Raw genomic sequence first — 15,820 nt, forward strand, 5'->3', positions numbered from 1 at the left:
ATGGCACACATTGCCTAGGAAAGGGGTAGTTTGGGTGTGAACAAAGGGTTCCTGTGGCATCTCAGTGCTTATATATCCCGGCTGCCCTGTAAGCACATTTAGCTGCACTGACAGCGCCTACATCTGGGCTTTGGCCACTCGCCCATCTTCATTCTCCTGGTCCTCACAACAGCCCTGCAAGCCCCTGCCAGCTGCAGATGGACACGCGGACTAAGGCCTGCAGGACTGTGGGGCCCCGCTGAGGTGACCAGCCAGAAAGGAGCTCAGAACTCAGGCCAGGCAGGCTCAGAGCCTGCACCCACGCCTCCCACCTGGGCCGCCCTGTGAGCGGTGGAGAAGGGCTTCCTGTGCCTCAGAAACTGGAGGCCAAGAAGCGCGTGATGGAAGGGTGGGCCGGATGAGGCCAAGCTCCACCTTCCACAGCCTTTTCGGAACGTTTTTCGCAGAAAATGTTGAGCTTGATTTGATGCCTTTTTAGTGGAGCTGCCATCAAGTTAGAGCTGCTTATGCAGCAGTGTCCATCCAGGAGTCAGTAGATGGGGTCAGCAAACGGTGCCTCCAGCCAAACCTTGCCCACCACCAGCTTTGTGTAATGAAGTATCAGTGAGATGGCCATGCCCATTCCTGCAGTTGCTATCGGAGGCCGCTTCTGTCCTAACGGCAGAGACTGCAGTGTCCTAGAAAAATGGAGACAGTGTGTCACCCGCTCTCCCCAGGGAACATTGCTGGGCCTCACCTGTGGTGTTAGTGGACATTTCCTACCCCTTGATGACCCAGGAGATCCTCTCAGAGATCAGGCCCTGCTCAGCCTGTGGGCAGGAGGAACAGAGGTGGGCGTGGCACCCCACCCGGGAAAGGGACCACCCCATGCGCTGGGCAGGCTGCCTCCAGGATGCCCACAGGTTTTTCAGAAATATCTGTGAGTTGGCATATTTTGCTTGGATGTAAAAATGTTCCTTATGGTTCACAGGTAGTCCAGTTTGGTATAGTTGATTATTTCCTAACTAAATACATATTCCTGGTAACACTAAGTTTGAGTGTTTGAGTGATCACCTGCTTATTAAAAAGATAGGTTTTATATTTATGGGACTAAAAAATGTTTAATTTAAGTACCCATGGAAATAAGACTTAAAAATTATACAAAAGGCCTACAAGTACTTTTTTTTTCTTTGCCATTGCTGGTGTAATAAAACAGGAATTGCTGAAGTGGAGTAGCGTGTCGGGAGGCCGGGGTTCCGTCCGCAGTGTTTACGCCGCGTGCGCAGTTACCTGGCTCTGCTCTGCCCGCCTTCAATAATTCAGGCTCCATGGCGGCGGCAGCTGAGGGGCTGCTGTGAATTATGCATGAGTCTTCGGCAAGGCTTCGTGCACGTCTCCTGTTGGCTTCCCATCCATGAGCCTGAGCGCAGGCAGGGCAGAGCTGTCTTTGTCAGCCGTGTGCTGGGATCGCGAGAGAAACTGCAATAATTTGCCCTCCTGGGAGTGTGAGCTCAGGAACAATGTACCTTTGTGGGGCCCAGGCCTTTGCTCAGGGCTGCCCGGGCTCTGCCGGCTGACCCTGGTATGGACTCAGAGGGGTGGTTTGCAGTGCATGATTGGAAGTATTTGGTTAAGTGGCATCACAGTGGCTCTTATCAGCTCTACCCAGGTAAAGTCCCTTGCCCCGTCTGCGTACCTTGTCGCGCTGGCCAGGGGCACACTGACTTGTGTGGTCTTCAGGTATGTTTGCCGCAGCGGGATTGTGTCGGGAGTGAGGGGCCCGTAGGGGTGCCTGTGCAGTGATGCGTTCCATGATCTGACTTGGAGTTGTGACTTAAACAGTCGGAGTGTTTGAGGTTATGGTTTGGATGAGATGATCATGGGCCTAGGCCGTGTGTTACAGAACTAACTGCAAACTTTTAATCTTACGGTATTAAAATGTGTAACGTAACCTACATGTTTGACCCACCAGTATAAAGGTGGTGGCTTTTCCAGTCAGCAGCAAATCTGAACAGACTTCAAACTCTCTTTCACCAGGAAAGCATTTCTTTGACTCAGATGGGTCAATTGAAAGAAAAAACCCCACAACAATACCATAAACTGGACCATGTTCCCTAAAGTGGTGTTGGGATGCGGAGTGTGTTTTGTGGATGTCTTTTCTTCTTTGACTTAGATCACAAGTGTGGGTTTGACTCACGTGCTTAGCACCGGAGAATCAGGCAGGCCACTGCAAGCAAGCCAGTGAGTTACAGACGTGGTGGTGTCCTGCGTTCTGGCCTTGGAGCTCGGGTCGGAATGGTGGCTTTTGCAAGGAATTTTATTTTAGGCGGGTGCTGCTCAGGGTGCACGGTCAGGCCTGTGACTGTGCACTATTTTCCACGTGACAAGAACAACTCCAGAGCACATGGAAGTGCTGTGAATTGTGAAATCCGTAGTTGAAAGTGGATGTCAGAGAGGAGGCGATTTTCCGTGTGTGTTGAGCCGCGTCACAAAGAAAAATGGTGCTCAGGGGGCTCTGCAGTCGCACCTGGCTCTGCTGTGTTCCTCCGCAAGTCACCTGCATGAATTTTGTCCAAATGGAATCATAAAAATTCACCAGGAGAGCTTATGATTACAAGAATTGTGGGTGGACATTTTCTGGTAGCCAGTTGTTAAAAAACGTGTGTGTTGCTGGAGATACCACTGTCCCTCGCGAATGGCTGGACTCAGTGCCTGGACTCAGGAAGGTCCATGTGCCCAGCAGGTCCTGTCCATGCCCTTGGGAGGCTGAAGAGCTGGGTCATGAATTTTCCGCCCTGATCCTTAGACAGGGGTGGCGTGGGCAACCGGGGCTATGGCCCAGAAGGTTCTCTTTCTGGCTCCTCCAGATAGTGTGTCTGCTTCCTCCACTCTCCAGGCTCCCGTGCTTGAGCTGAGGCCCTCCTCACACGGGAAGGAATTGCTGGAGCACAATTCCTATGTCAGCGCAAAGCTACAAAATGAGATTGTGTGAAGGGGGTGTGGCTCTCACCCCCAGCAGTACGGGGAGCAATTGGCAAGGTCACGCCTCCTGTCTTTGCAATACCAGAGGATAGCAAGGACTGCAACCTCTCTCCCTTCCTTGGAAATGGTTCATTTGCACTAAAGCAACTCTCACTTGAGCAGGCCCAGGAGAGGGTCTGGCGCCCACACCGCCCCCAAGCCATGCCTGCATCTACTTTCTGCCGTACTCCTCTGTACCCGAGGCTGTGCTCTCTCTGGAGGGTCTGCCATGTGGGTTCCTGTACACAGCATCTGCCTCTGCAGGACCCCAAGGGCAGGAGCAGGAGCACACCAGGGAGGTCATCATTTGCTGTTTAAAATATATTCGTGTTTCTTTCTTGATTAGACTTTTAAAGAGTCAATTATTGATTTGTGAGTCTTAGAAAATAATTAGTATCTGTCAAAGCTTTTGAACATGATGTTAGTCAATACACCAGTCATCTTTCACGCAGAATTTATATCAGTCACCATTCATTCACTCATTCCACAAATACACCAGCACAGGAACAGGGAGAGCAGCCCTGTGGGTAGCTGGCCCCATTGCTGAGGGAGGCAGCAAGGCCTAGGGAGCGGCCAGGGAACAGGAGGTGGGCCCAGGGGCTGGCATGGGACTTCCACGTGGTACCAGGGAGAGGCCCATCTCCCCTCCACCGGCGGCACAGGAGGCAGATGGTTCACGTCACTGTGCTTGTGTGTTGGAATCGAAACACCTTTTGTTCGAGGAGCAAAAACGTCAGCACCCGTTGGGGGTTGAGCTGTGCTGGCTGCAGCATGCAGTGGGGCAGCCTCCTTTCTGCCTCCCGTCTTCCCGTCCTGGTTCTTCCCAGGGCCCCTCAGCTGGGCCTCGCCTCGGAAGCCTCTAGGCCACCCTCCAGGCAGCCAGAGAGACCCTGAAGTCCCTTGCTCATCACTGTCCCCCAGGGTTAACTTCATGCTGCTCCATGCTGGCTCTCTGCTCTGCCCAGCTCAGCGTGTCTTGTCCTGTCATGGAAGCTCTCCCTTACTCCCCGGAGGCCAGTTAACTTCTGTTTCTCCCTCAGTGCTCAGCCAGCCTTTATTGTCTCAGGAAAAAAAAGCTGGAGGAAAAATGTCTTGGTGCTCATAATGCAGAAACTTCATTCATGAGGATCGCCTCATTTGTCAGCATAAAATATGGCAAGGTTAGCAACACTGCTGCCTCGAATTCTGGGCTCAAGCCATCCTCTGGGACAGCTGGGACCAGAGGTGCGTGCTATCCTGCCAGCTAATTTTTCATTTATTTTCATTTTCTGTGGAGATAGGGTCTTGCTATGTTGCCCAGGCTGGTCTCAAACTCTTGGCCTCAAGTGATCGTCCAGCCTGCGTGATCTTATTTTTTAAATAGTTAGTATGTGCCCATGCACTGGAATGTACACAGAATAGGATTGGCACCCAAGGCTGTTTCTGACACAGGGCGAGCCACTGGGCCGTCCAGCCAGCTCTGGTCTTCCATCTCCTAGCACTGGGCAGGAGGTCCTACAGCTTCACTGTGGCTGATGAACGAAGTGCACCCCAGTAGCAGTAGCTGGCTCTGGGCATTTATACTTTATGTTTAGATCAGTATCATCAGAGGGGTTGATCTGCGTTTGCTCCTCCCAGCAGTGCAGAAGGTGCCTCTTGGCTCAGACTTCGCTGCCATTGTGATCTTGATCAGGAGGATGGCTACAAACAGCTTGAGGCTTAGGCTCATGGCTGGCGTTCTGTGACGAGGCCGGTGCACCTACGAGTGTCCATGGGCCTCCTCCTACTTGGTGGCCGCCTGTACCCTTCTGTTTTCCTTTTGGCTTATTGATGGTTTTCTTGGCGTGGGGTGCTCTGATGTAGAAGGGGAGCCAGCCCGCCGCTGTGCGATGTGTGGCCCGTGCCCCACGGTTTCCTGTCTGGGGACTTGGCTTGTGGTGCTTTTCCCTATTGAGATTTGCTCCTCTGTGCCGTGCACTGTATCAGTGTTGCCTTCGTGGCCCTGGGCTTCGTGTCTTCCTTCCGGAGGCTTTCGTCACTTCTATGTTTTAAAACATTATCCCCCATTTTCTTCTGGTATTTCTGTGATTTACACTGAAATCTTGGATTCATTGGGATTTGTTTCAGTGTGTGCTGGAAGAGATCCAACGAGATAGTTTTTCGGAGGTCATCTTCCCTGTGCACCCCACCCACTACCCTTAGCATGACTTAGACACTCAGGGTCTGTTTCTGTACTCTATTGTTTCCCGAGGGTGACACCGATGCTGTCCCTTGTGAATTCGGGACTGTGGTCTGTGCTCTCGTGTTAGGCCCGCCTGGCCCTGCGTGTTCGGGACTGTGGTCTGTGTATGTTATCGTGTTAGGCCCGCCTGGCCTGGCGTCTTGCTCATCTCGTTTGTTCCCCTCATTTCCTGCATAACTTGCCCACAGGAGCTTTCACACTCCACTTGTGTGGTTCTAACAAGACACCCATAGGCAAGTGCCGGCGTGGTATGTCCGTTTAGGGAGAGTTCCTGCCTGTGATGTGTTGCTCCTCCGTTCCCTGGTGACAGGATACTAGGCAAGCACAAAGAGTTGGCCCCTCCCAGGACCCCTGCCCCAGAGAGAGTGAGTGTGCACGTGAGTGTGTGCCTGAGAGTTTCACGCCTGGCTTACATGCAGAACGGGGCACTTGCCACAGGGGGAAGTCTTGGATGTTGGGATTCTTGAAGCAGGGCATTTCCAGACAGTTCTGTCGACATGGTGGCAGAGGTGCTGGGTGCAGAGGGAGCCTCACATGGCCCCTGTCCTTGTGTCCTTGGCCCCAGGGCTCCTAGCTTGGCCGCCCTGTCCTGAATGTGAGCGCCGGTACGCGTCCTCTCGCAGTGCGTGCCGCCCCTTCCACCGCAGCTCGGAGTCAGGGCTTCCAGGTGAGCCCCAGTTCCCCCGCAGCTCAGAGTCAGGGCTTCCGGGTGAGCCCCAGCTGCAGGCCTGTCGGTCTTCAGTGCATGCTGGCGGCCACTGCGATCACACATGTGATCTCACAAATAGCAGATCAACAGCATGGTGGATTCAAGGAAAGATTAACACTGTGTGTTTCCGATCCTATCCGAGAACTTCCTTTTAGTCTTCTTTTAATTTTTCTCTATAGCAGTTTAAATTATTTGATTATTCTTTAACATTTTCTTTTTTAATCTAAATGCTCTTTGCACTTTGAATGACTCCTGCTGAGTGTAGCCTCTGGCTGCCATGCTGCCCATGAGGGACACTGTTGGATCAAATCCCTGGTTTTGTCTCCTGGGCCCTAGGGCTCCACTTTTCTCTGGTTTAGCGGGGCCCACACTGTGGCCTCCTTGGAAGCCTCTGGCCAGGCCTCTGCCTGTCGCCTAGAGCACATCTGCAAACTGGGCTGAATCCATAAGGTTTAGTGTCACTTATGCCCCTGAGATGAGTTGATGCTGCATGACTGCCCCCTTCCTGGTCTCTTTCTACCTCTGGTCCCTTGCTGCTAATAAGATGTGTTCTAATTGCTGGCCTGGAGCTGGAGCCCATCAACTCGTCCAGTGGGATCAGTCCTGTGGCCTTGACTTTATGGCAATGCCAGCCTGGGCGGTTTATCCTGTGCACTGTGCCACAGGAGGCTGGTGAAGGAGCAGGAGGGGAGCATAGCATATTTTATTATGCTGCTGACAACATTCTGTGAGGCTGCTCTGTCAGTCAGCTGCGTTCCTTAAAGCTGTGGCAGAAAACCAAGCCCAAAACCCAGGGCCTCCTAACAACACAGGTTTAGTGGCCACCTTGTCACACGTCATCTGTGGTCAGCAGGGCGTGGCTCAGCTGCAGGCTAAGGACAGCCCCGTGTGGGATACCCGATGCTCACAGAGGAAGCACTTGTGCTTCAGCAGAGTGGGCAGCGGCTCCTGAAGCTGGGCTCACACTGGCCGCATCCCTTCTTCTTGGGCTCAGGCCAGGTCGCCCACTCAGGGACGGGGTGCCCATCACACTGCTCGTGTCAGGAGGGACGGGGTGCCCCCACACTGCTCGCGTCTGGTGGACGAGGATGATGAACGGGGATTTCCTGGGGACCTCCCCTTCTCTTTGTTCAAGAGCTCAGGAGATACTGGGAACCAAAGGCCACTGAGGTCCATTTTGCAGACAAGTCAGGCAGGATCTGGTGTCCTGGGATGCGTGCTGTGCCATATCCCACGTCGGGTTGCCTGTAATGAGCCACTGAGCTGACACGCGTGTCTGAGGGCTTAGCTCTGGACACTGTGCCTGAGCGTTTCGTGTTGAAAAGGAGCCACGTGGAGCAGTGCGCAGTCACGGGTGTGTGGGCTCCACGTCCGGAAGGTGAGCCTCGTGCCCCCCTAGACTGCACACTCATCCCCAAGGGCACCGCAGGTCAGGACATAACACACGTGGCATACACGGCGCCCTGCGCCCAGTTGCTTTTGCTCTAGCAAGTCTGGGAAATGCCTCGTTGCCATGGTGGTCTTAGTGCTCTGTGTGTGCATGTTTCTATGTAAGGTTAGTTGCTTTTCTTGTTCAACCCTGTGGCTGTAGTTTGTTACTGTTTGGGTGAGTGTGCACGTGTGAGCGTATGAGTGTAGGGTGTTGTGTGGGTATGCACATGTGAATGTGTGTGTGCTCGTGCACACACATGTGCAGCTGCTCAAGGTTGGGGTCTGTTTTGTTCCCTGCTCCATCCCTGTGTGTAGAATGTACTGGCAGGTGGTAGTTGTGCCGTACATGGTTGTTGACTGAATGGGTGTTGGGACAGAGCTTGCTGCGTGTCCCAGGGTCTCCCATGGGCAGGCAGAGCGCTTGCTGGGCCCAGGCAGAGGGCAGGGGTGCAGGTGCTGTCTGTACTGGTCCCGCAGAGTTGACGGGCGCCGACCTGAAGGACTGCGTCAGCAACAACAGCCTGAGCAGCAATGCCAGCCTCCCCAGCGTGCAGAGCTGCCGGCGCCTGCGTGAGAGGAGGGTCGCCAGCTGGGCCGTGTCCTTCGAGCGCCTGCTGCAGGACCCCATCGGTGTCCACTACTTCTCTGTGAGTAGGGAAGAGCCCAGGGCCAGCGGAGCAGTCTGTGCTCTGCAGAGACTGCTGAGCAGGATCCGTGGGCTGCCCTAGAGACAGTGGCACCCTGTGGGCTCTGAGCAGGCCTGTGGCAAGGGCCTCCCCTCCCTGGACCGCCACCCTCTCAAGAGCTCAGAGGAGGGTGGGTTGAATCCTGCCCCTGGTTCTGTCCCCAGGGAGAGTCCCTGGCCCTCCCGCTCTCTACCGGGGTCTCTGCAGCCCGCTGCACTGGAGCTTCCTATGTGCATTGAGAAGCCAGGTGCCTGCTGCCAGCTCTTCAAAGAGATGTTTTGCTTTTGGGGAAACAGCTGGAAGCGGCAGTGCGGTTCCCTAAAATGCTGAGCAGCAATGAGGCTTCTCTCTCCAGGCCCTCGGGCAGCTTACTGAGCAGCCTATGACCCCATGGTTTCTGTAAAAGGAAAGTAAGAAAAAGGAGGACCGTGTGTCAATGTTAATAAATGGTATCTTTCTTAGGATTTTCTAAGGAAAGAATTCAGTGAAGAAAACATTTTATTCTGGCAGGCCTGTGAATATTTTAATCATGTTCCTGCACATGACAAAAAGGAGGTAAGTCTACACTTGGGAAGTGGGGGCTGTGAGAGGGCGCGTGTGAGAGGGCGGCGCGTGTGAGAGGGCGGCGCGTGTGAGAGGGCGGCGCGTGTGTGAGAGGGCGGCGCGTGTGAGAGGGCGGCGCGCGTGTGAGAGGGCGGCGCGTGTGAGAGGGCGGCGCGTGTGAGAGGGCGGCGCGTGTGAGAGGGCGGCGCGTGTGAGAGGGCGGCGCGTGTGTGAGAGGGCGGCGCGTGTGAGAGGGCGGCGCGTGTGTGAGAGGCGGCGCGTGTGAGAGGGCGCGCGTGTGAGAGGGCGGCGCGTGTGTGAGAGGGCGGCGCGTGTGAGGGGGCGGCGCGTGTGTGAGGGGGCGGCGCGTGTGTGAGGGGGCGGCGCGTGTGTGAGGGGGCGGCGCGTGTGTGAGGGGGCGGCGCGTGTGAGAGGGCGGCGCGGTGTGTGAGAGGGCGGCGCGTGTGAGGGGGCGCGCGTGTGAGGGGGCGGCGCGTGTGTGGGGGGCGGCGCGTGTGTGAGGGGGCGCGCGTGTGAGAGGGCGGCGCGTGTGAGAGGGCGGCGCGTGTGTGAGAGGCGGCGCGTGTGAGGGGGCGGCGCGTGTGTGAGGGGGCGGCGCGTGTGTGAGGGGGCGGCGCGTGTGTGAGGGGGCGCGCGTGTGAGAGGCGGCGCGTGTGAGGGGGCGGCGCGTGTGTGAGGGGGCGGCGCGTGTGAGAGGGCGGCGCGTGTGTGAGGGGGCGCGCGTGTGAGGGGGCGGCGCGTGTGTGAGGGGCGGCGCGTGTGTGAGGGGGCGGCGCGTGTGTGAGGGGACGGCGCGTGTGTGAGGGGGCGGCGCGTGTGTGAGGGGGCGGCGCGTGTGTGAGGGGGCGGCGCGTGTGTGAGGGGGCGGCGTGTGTGAAGGGGCGGCGTAGCCTCGTTCGAGGCTGGCTTGGTGCAGGGAGCATCTAGAGCAGTTGGAAAGTGGATGTTAAAATATTTTCACGTGGCTTGAAAAAATCATTTCTTTTTCAGAATAAATTTTTAAATATACATGATATTTAATTTTGCCTAAACATGGTTTGTATAAACGCCCTCGGCCCCAGCTTTCACCAGCAGATGGGTCGTCTTTCAGTGTGCTGGAATTCTGAGGAGGGAATGTGTATTTAGGGGAATTTGAAAGCAAATCAGAGGCAGGAGTCATCCCAGGCCATGGGTTTCACCGTTTCTCCTCCTGTGCCTCGTGGGAGGTGCGGGAGAGGCCTGGGAGGGACGCTTCGGCTTGGCCTGGCTGCTGTGTTCTCAGTCGGCCTGTGGCCTCGCTTCCAGGCTCCGGGGCTGCTTTCATCTGCTCAAGATGCTCAGAGGGCGCTGCTCTCCTGCGCTCCCACCTTGCCAAGACCAGGTGTGTGTGGACACACGGCAGTACTGCCCGTGTGCAGCTGCTGCTGGGCTCGCATCGCCTGGGTCTTTGGGACACTTTAAGTATCCGTTTAAACAATCATAGAGGAGCCCACCCGTGCTGCTGCATTCTGGCCACACTTGTATTTATTTATTCAACTAAGAGGTAATGACTGGGTCCCGTGAGAACACATCTGTAGTGCCCGGGGGTGTCAGGCCTTGGCAGGCAGCAGGAGTGTGGGGAAAGGAAGCCGTGCCAGGCTGCTCAGGTGCCTTTCCTGTCAGCTTTCCTACAGGGCCCGGGAGATTTTCAGTAAGTTTCTGTGCAGCAAAGCCACCACCCCGGTCAACATCGACAGCCAGGCCCAGCTAGCAGACGATGTCCTCCGTGCACCTCACCCAGATATGTTCAAGGAGCAGCAGCTCCAGGTAACCCCAGGCCATGGGAGCTTGTGGGGAGTCCAGGCTAGGGCTCGGGGTATAGGGTCCACCTTCAAAGAACATGTGCTATCAGGCAGGCCGGTGGATTGAGAGCATCACAGACACAGGTGGAGAAACACAGACAGAAAGTGGAGCTTTCAGTAGGGCCGTGAAATAAGTCCTGAACCACTGTGTGCCTATCTGCAATGCGCTGACTGTTCATACTGGCTCCTGTTTCAATGCATGTGCATCTGTGTGGAGTCACACCTGCATGAGTGATGGCACATCTGCATTTGAAGTTTTGCATTGTAGGACATTGCTGTGGTGATGTGCGTTAGGCCCCATGCTATTCGAGACATGTCTTTGCATGTCACTGCAGCATGTGGGTCACATTCACAGACGCATAGGGTGGCATTTTCAAAGCAGTCTGCTATTAGATTTCTAGTCACTTTTGGTTTTAATCTTATTTAACGAAAGTTATCTGGAGTCTGCTCGTGCTGATGGCTTCTGTAAGTTGTCAGAATTCACTAATTTTAAGAGTGATAAAGGCTGGTTTGTTATGAGAAAGAAGACTCAGATATAGAGGCACACTGGAAATAACTTTTAAGTACTCTTGGGGCTGGCGGGGGAAAATGGACTGAAATGATGTCCTTTCAGGATGGCCAGTGGTTGCCTACAGGTCGCCAAGCAGCCGTGCGCCTGAGGCCGCATGTCCAGGTCCCTCCTGTGACTGTCCCGCCTTACATCCCCTCCCCAGATCTTCAATCTCATGAAGTTTGATAGCTACACTCGCTTTCTGAAGTCCCCACTGTACCAGGAATGCATCTTGGCGGAAGTGGAGGGCCGTGCGCTCCCGGACTCCCAGCAGGTCCCCAGCAGCCCGGCTTCCAAGCACAGCCTCGGTTCAGACCAGTCCAGTGTGTCCACGCCAAAAAAGGTGACCTCCCTGAGGCTGACCTCACGCCCCTGTGGGTTGTATGTCATCAGCTGAGAGCTGTTCTGTGGGAAGTGAAAAGAGGCCCTGTCGGCTTCTTCACCAGTGGTGGGTGATGCTCCATGCTGGAAAGTTCCAGCTGCTGTTTCTGGAGTCCTGTCAGGGCCACACTATGACCTATGAAGTGATACCATCCCATAGAGTGCTTGTGTTTACAGCTCAGTATTGCCTCCTTTGCACTTAATGTAATAGTAAAATAACTTCACATGGTTTTAACCAAGGTTTCCATTTGATGACAGTTAAGTGGAAAATCAAAATCCGGCCGATCCCTGAACGAAGAAATGGGAGATGAGGATAGTGAGAAGAAGCGGAAAGGCGCGTTTTTCTCGTGGTCACGGACCAGGAGCACCGGGAGGTCCCAGAAGAAGAGGGAGCACGGAGACCATGCAGACGGTTTGTGGGGTGGCTCTTGGGCTGTGGTGTCCAGGCCAGGCAGCCGTGTCCCCGTTCTGGCACTGCTCTGGGGGTTGGTGATGACCTTGGGCCATGTGTGCAGTAAGAGACCCTGTGGGTGGGTCAAAGAAGCTTCTCTGAATGAATAAGGAATGCCACTGTGTCTGGGGGACACGACCTGTCAGCTAGCCAGAGGGCAGCAGGGCTGCTCCAGAATCTTCCAGAGAAAAGGGCTCAGTATGTTCCAGCCCATGCCTACCTCAGGCCTCCCCCACACAGTGGCGGCTGAACATCTGTGTCCTCTCCTGCTTTTCACTACAAAAGTAATAGGTGCTTTTGGTAGAAAATTTGGAAAATACAATCAAGTAAAAATAGGAACACACAAATGTGCTATTGGGCATCTCCCCCAGGTGGCAGCTTGGTTCTCTGCCGGGGCTTTCTGCTAGGTAGGTGTCAGTGTCCATGTGCCTTTTCCATGTGTGTGGTTTTACAATGTGGTAGCGTAGTTGAAGTAGTGAGCATTTTCCATGTGTGTGGATTTTAGATTGTGGTAGCGTAGTTGAAGTAGTGAGCATTTTCCATGTGTGTGGATTTTAGATTGTGGTAGCGTAGTTGAAGTTGTGAGCAATTTCCAAGTTAAGATTGGTATTGGATAGCGGGGGCTGCCCATTCTGGATGCTCTGTCCCTTTTTCTCTTGTGCATGTCTGAGACTTCCTGTAACAAAAGTTAGGCAGAGAGACGGCTCCCAGGGTGCCAGGGGGTGGGGCTGCAGGGTCTTTGGTGGCTCCTGGCCGAGCTCCAGATACCAGCTGGGTGGTGTTGGCAGGCGGCAGGGCAGAGGGCCTGGAGATGCCCATGCTGAATGCTGGCGAAGATGAGGCTGTTCTGTACCAGGTGCTGAAAAGCACAAAGGGGAGAGCTGGAAAGATTTTCTTCTCTAGAGATTTTTGGGAAAGGTATTAATTTTCAGGAATGAGTGTCCTGCCTGATAGAGGACTGGCACTAAGCCTGTGGTCTCCTGGTTTAAATCAGGCAGTGAGGTGATTGCGCTAGCACCAGCTGGCATGGCCCTGTTGGAGGCAGGTGAGCAGGGTGCTCTGTGCTCTGCCGCTGCGGCTCCTGTGCGTGCCCTGCAGTGCCAAGCATTTGTGCATGGCTGCCCCCGCCTGCAGGGGGGAGCTTTGTTCCCGGGGCACGGAAGGAGGTGCTGGTGAGGGCTTGATGTGGGCAGCCCTGAACTCCTGGCCATGCTGTGAGGTGCTCTTCTCCAAGCAAAGGCAGCTGAGAGTTGTAGAGCTCACCTTTGTAGGAGGCCACCTGGGAGATGGACACTATGGCATTAGGTGGGGCCAGGTTTCCTGAGTACCTGGGAGATGGAAGTGTTTGCTTCAGACCGTCCATCCGCTCGTGCCCACCCCCACACCTGGCAGATCTGCAAAGGGCTTTTAAAACCTTGATAGAGCCGGGCGTGGGAGCTCACGCCTGTGATCCCAGCACTTTGGGAGGAGGCTGAGGCAGGTGGATTGCCTGAGCTCAGGAGTTGGTGACCAGCCTGGGCAACATGGTAAGGCTCTACTAAAAATACAAAAAAAAAAAAAAAAAAAAAAAAAAGGCGGGGGGGCCAGGCATGGTGGCTCATGCCTGTAATCCCAGCACTTTGGGAGGCTGAGGTGGGCAGATCAACTGAGGTCAGAAGTTTGAGACCAGCCTGGCCAACATGGTGAAACCCTGACTCTACTAAAAATACAAAAACTAGCCAGATGTGATGGTGCATGCCTGTAATCCCAGCTACTCAGGAGGCTGAGGCAGGAGAATTACTTGAACCCAGGAAGTGGAGGTTGCAGTGAACTGAGATTGTGCCATTGCACTTCAGCCTGGGCAACAGAGCAAGACTCCGTCTCAAAAGAAGGAAAAAAAATTAGCTGGGTGTGGTGGTGGGCACTTTTAGTCCCAGTTACTCAGGAGGCTGAGGCATGAGAATCACTTGAACCTTGGAGGCGGAGGTTGCAGTGAGCCGAGAACTACACTCCAGTTTGGGTGACAGAGCAAGACTGTCTCAAAAAACAAATAAATAAAACCAAACCTTGATAGCAGTGGGGCACGGTGGCTCATGCCTTTAAATCCCAGTGCTTTGGCCGGGGGCAAGGTGTGAGGATCATTTGAGCCTAGGAATTCAACACCAGCCTGGGCAACATAGCAAGACACTCATCTCTACAAATAAAAATAAACATTAGCCAAGTGTGGTGGCGCACCTGTAGTCCCAGCTGTTGGGGGCACTGAGGTGGGAAGAAAATTGCTTGGGTCCTGGAGTTGGAGGCTGCCGTGGGCTATGATGGTGCCACTGCACCCCAGCCTGGGGGACACAACGACACTCTGTCTCTGAAAAACACAAAGCAAACCAAAAAAATAAAACCCGAACTGCAGGCACTCCCAGAACTAACACAGTCTGATCTTGGCCCAGGATATGGCCTGGGCATCTGTTCCTGTGGAAGGTGGCTGCAGTCTGGAGGCCAGTGGGTCTGGGAGCTGCCTTCCCCTCTCCCCTCAGGTCCCACGCACAGCAGCGTGGTTTGGGAGCAGGTGCTGTTTGAAAAGTCCTTTCTGTGTCAGAATTTTCATGATTTGTAGATTAGCCTAAGAATATAGTTAGTTGAGGTTGGTGACAATTGACACTTCATTATGGTTCATGTCAGGACGTCAGAGAAAAAGGATGGGGACCGAGTGGGTCTGGAGGCCGCATCCGCCTGAGAGCGCAGGCTGTTGCCACAGCGGGGGGGTTCCAGTTAGACCCAGAAACTACATTTGGGGATGAAAGCTCCAGATGGAGTGGAGGAAAGGCCCTGGCCGGGACGTACACCTGGGTCCGTGCTGTGGAACTGCATGTACTGACGTGACTTATTGGGCACCTGCCGTGAGCCAAGCATGTTTTGGAGCCAGGATGTGGCGGTGGACAGGGCAGAGAGTGGTGTCTCCGCTTCGTGGTGGGTAGAGCCGCACTGGTCCCTGACTGGCTTCCAGGGTTAGGAAGACACATGTGACTTGTCTCCACCAAGCGAGGCGAGGTGGTGCCTTACGGGGAGGGCTTCCTGGCGTCTGCCCTACGTGCTGTGTGTCTGTCTGCTCAGCCTAAAGGGGACAGAGGGTTGGGAGATGGGACCAAATAAATAGGGTTTTGATTGACGTGAGTCACTGTGTTTCCCCCGTCAAGAGCCCCTGCATGCCAATGGAGGCCTCTGTCGCCGAGAGTCCCAGGGCTCTGTGTCCTCTGCAGGGAGCCTGGACCTGGTGAGTCACTGTCTCCCCTTATCCCACAGGCCTCAGGCTCAGGGCTGTCCCCCCCAGCTGACTGGTGACACCTCTGCCCCACGGAAACCTGCGTATACAAAACCCAGCATTCACTTTGCAAAGCTGGGGGACGAGGCTCGGGTGCAGGCCCAGGCACAGTGGCAAAGTGCAGGGTGGCCCAAGGCCCCAGCCTCATGGTCCCCCAGCCTAGGGCTCCTGAGAGGGCACGAAAAACTATTAGTTATACGAGGGAAGGAACTCATTAAAGTATCTTTGGATTTATTTCTTAAGTCTTTTTGTTGTAATTTAGTTTTTGTGAACTCCCACTAAGAATCAACAGAAGGCGTCGAGAGCAGGCGCTCCCTGTCTCACCGCGTGAGCGTCACACGCACTCCCGCACTGCAGGGTTTGCCCCTCTGCCTGCGGACCGCCTGTCTCCCGCACCCTCTCACGCCTGCTCAGTTTGGCTGGTGCTCTTCCTGGCCCCAGTTTCCAGCAGATGAGGGAGATGAGCGGGCGCAGGCAGGACTCGTGAGCTCATTAGATGTTGTTTGATAGGAATTTTGGAAAACCTCACTGGTTGCCAGCATCCTAGTCATTTGAAATTTTCAGGCAGGAATGAATGTAGAATATAATTTCTTCTTCAGTTGTTCCAAATAACACTGAAAGCTGTAAGGATTTACCAGGTGTCAGTTAGCTCCTGCTGCCTAATACCTCCCCACCCCCAAACTCAGAGACTGAAAACAATTACTGTTGTGCT

The 15,820-nt window shown here is 54.6% G+C and overlaps 1 protein-coding gene across 11 annotated transcripts in view; it reads left to right on the top strand.

The window, feature by feature from the left end:
* RGS12 (regulator of G protein signaling 12) overlaps window positions 1-15,820 on the top strand; it is a 147,993-nt gene that overhangs the window by 114,293 nt on the left and 17,880 nt on the right. For all 11 annotated transcript variants that reach the window (XM_033213570.1, XM_033213578.1, XM_033213569.1 and 8 more), the window contains 6 exons: window positions 7,839-8,008; window positions 8,510-8,602; window positions 10,253-10,396; window positions 11,145-11,324; window positions 11,621-11,774; window positions 14,984-15,060. In XM_033213570.1, the coding sequence (XP_033069461.1) occupies window positions 7,839-8,008; window positions 8,510-8,602; window positions 10,253-10,396; window positions 11,145-11,324; window positions 11,621-11,774; window positions 14,984-15,060 (818 nt within the window). The remainder of the gene's footprint in view (window positions 1-7,838; window positions 8,009-8,509; window positions 8,603-10,252; window positions 10,397-11,144; window positions 11,325-11,620; window positions 11,775-14,983; window positions 15,061-15,820) is intronic.

This window comes from Trachypithecus francoisi, unplaced genomic scaffold, assembly GCF_009764315.1.
Source record: "Trachypithecus francoisi isolate TF-2019V2 unplaced genomic scaffold, Tfra_2.0 Lachesis_group1, whole genome shotgun sequence".
Classification (NCBI taxonomy): domain Eukaryota; kingdom Metazoa; phylum Chordata; class Mammalia; order Primates; family Cercopithecidae; genus Trachypithecus; species Trachypithecus francoisi.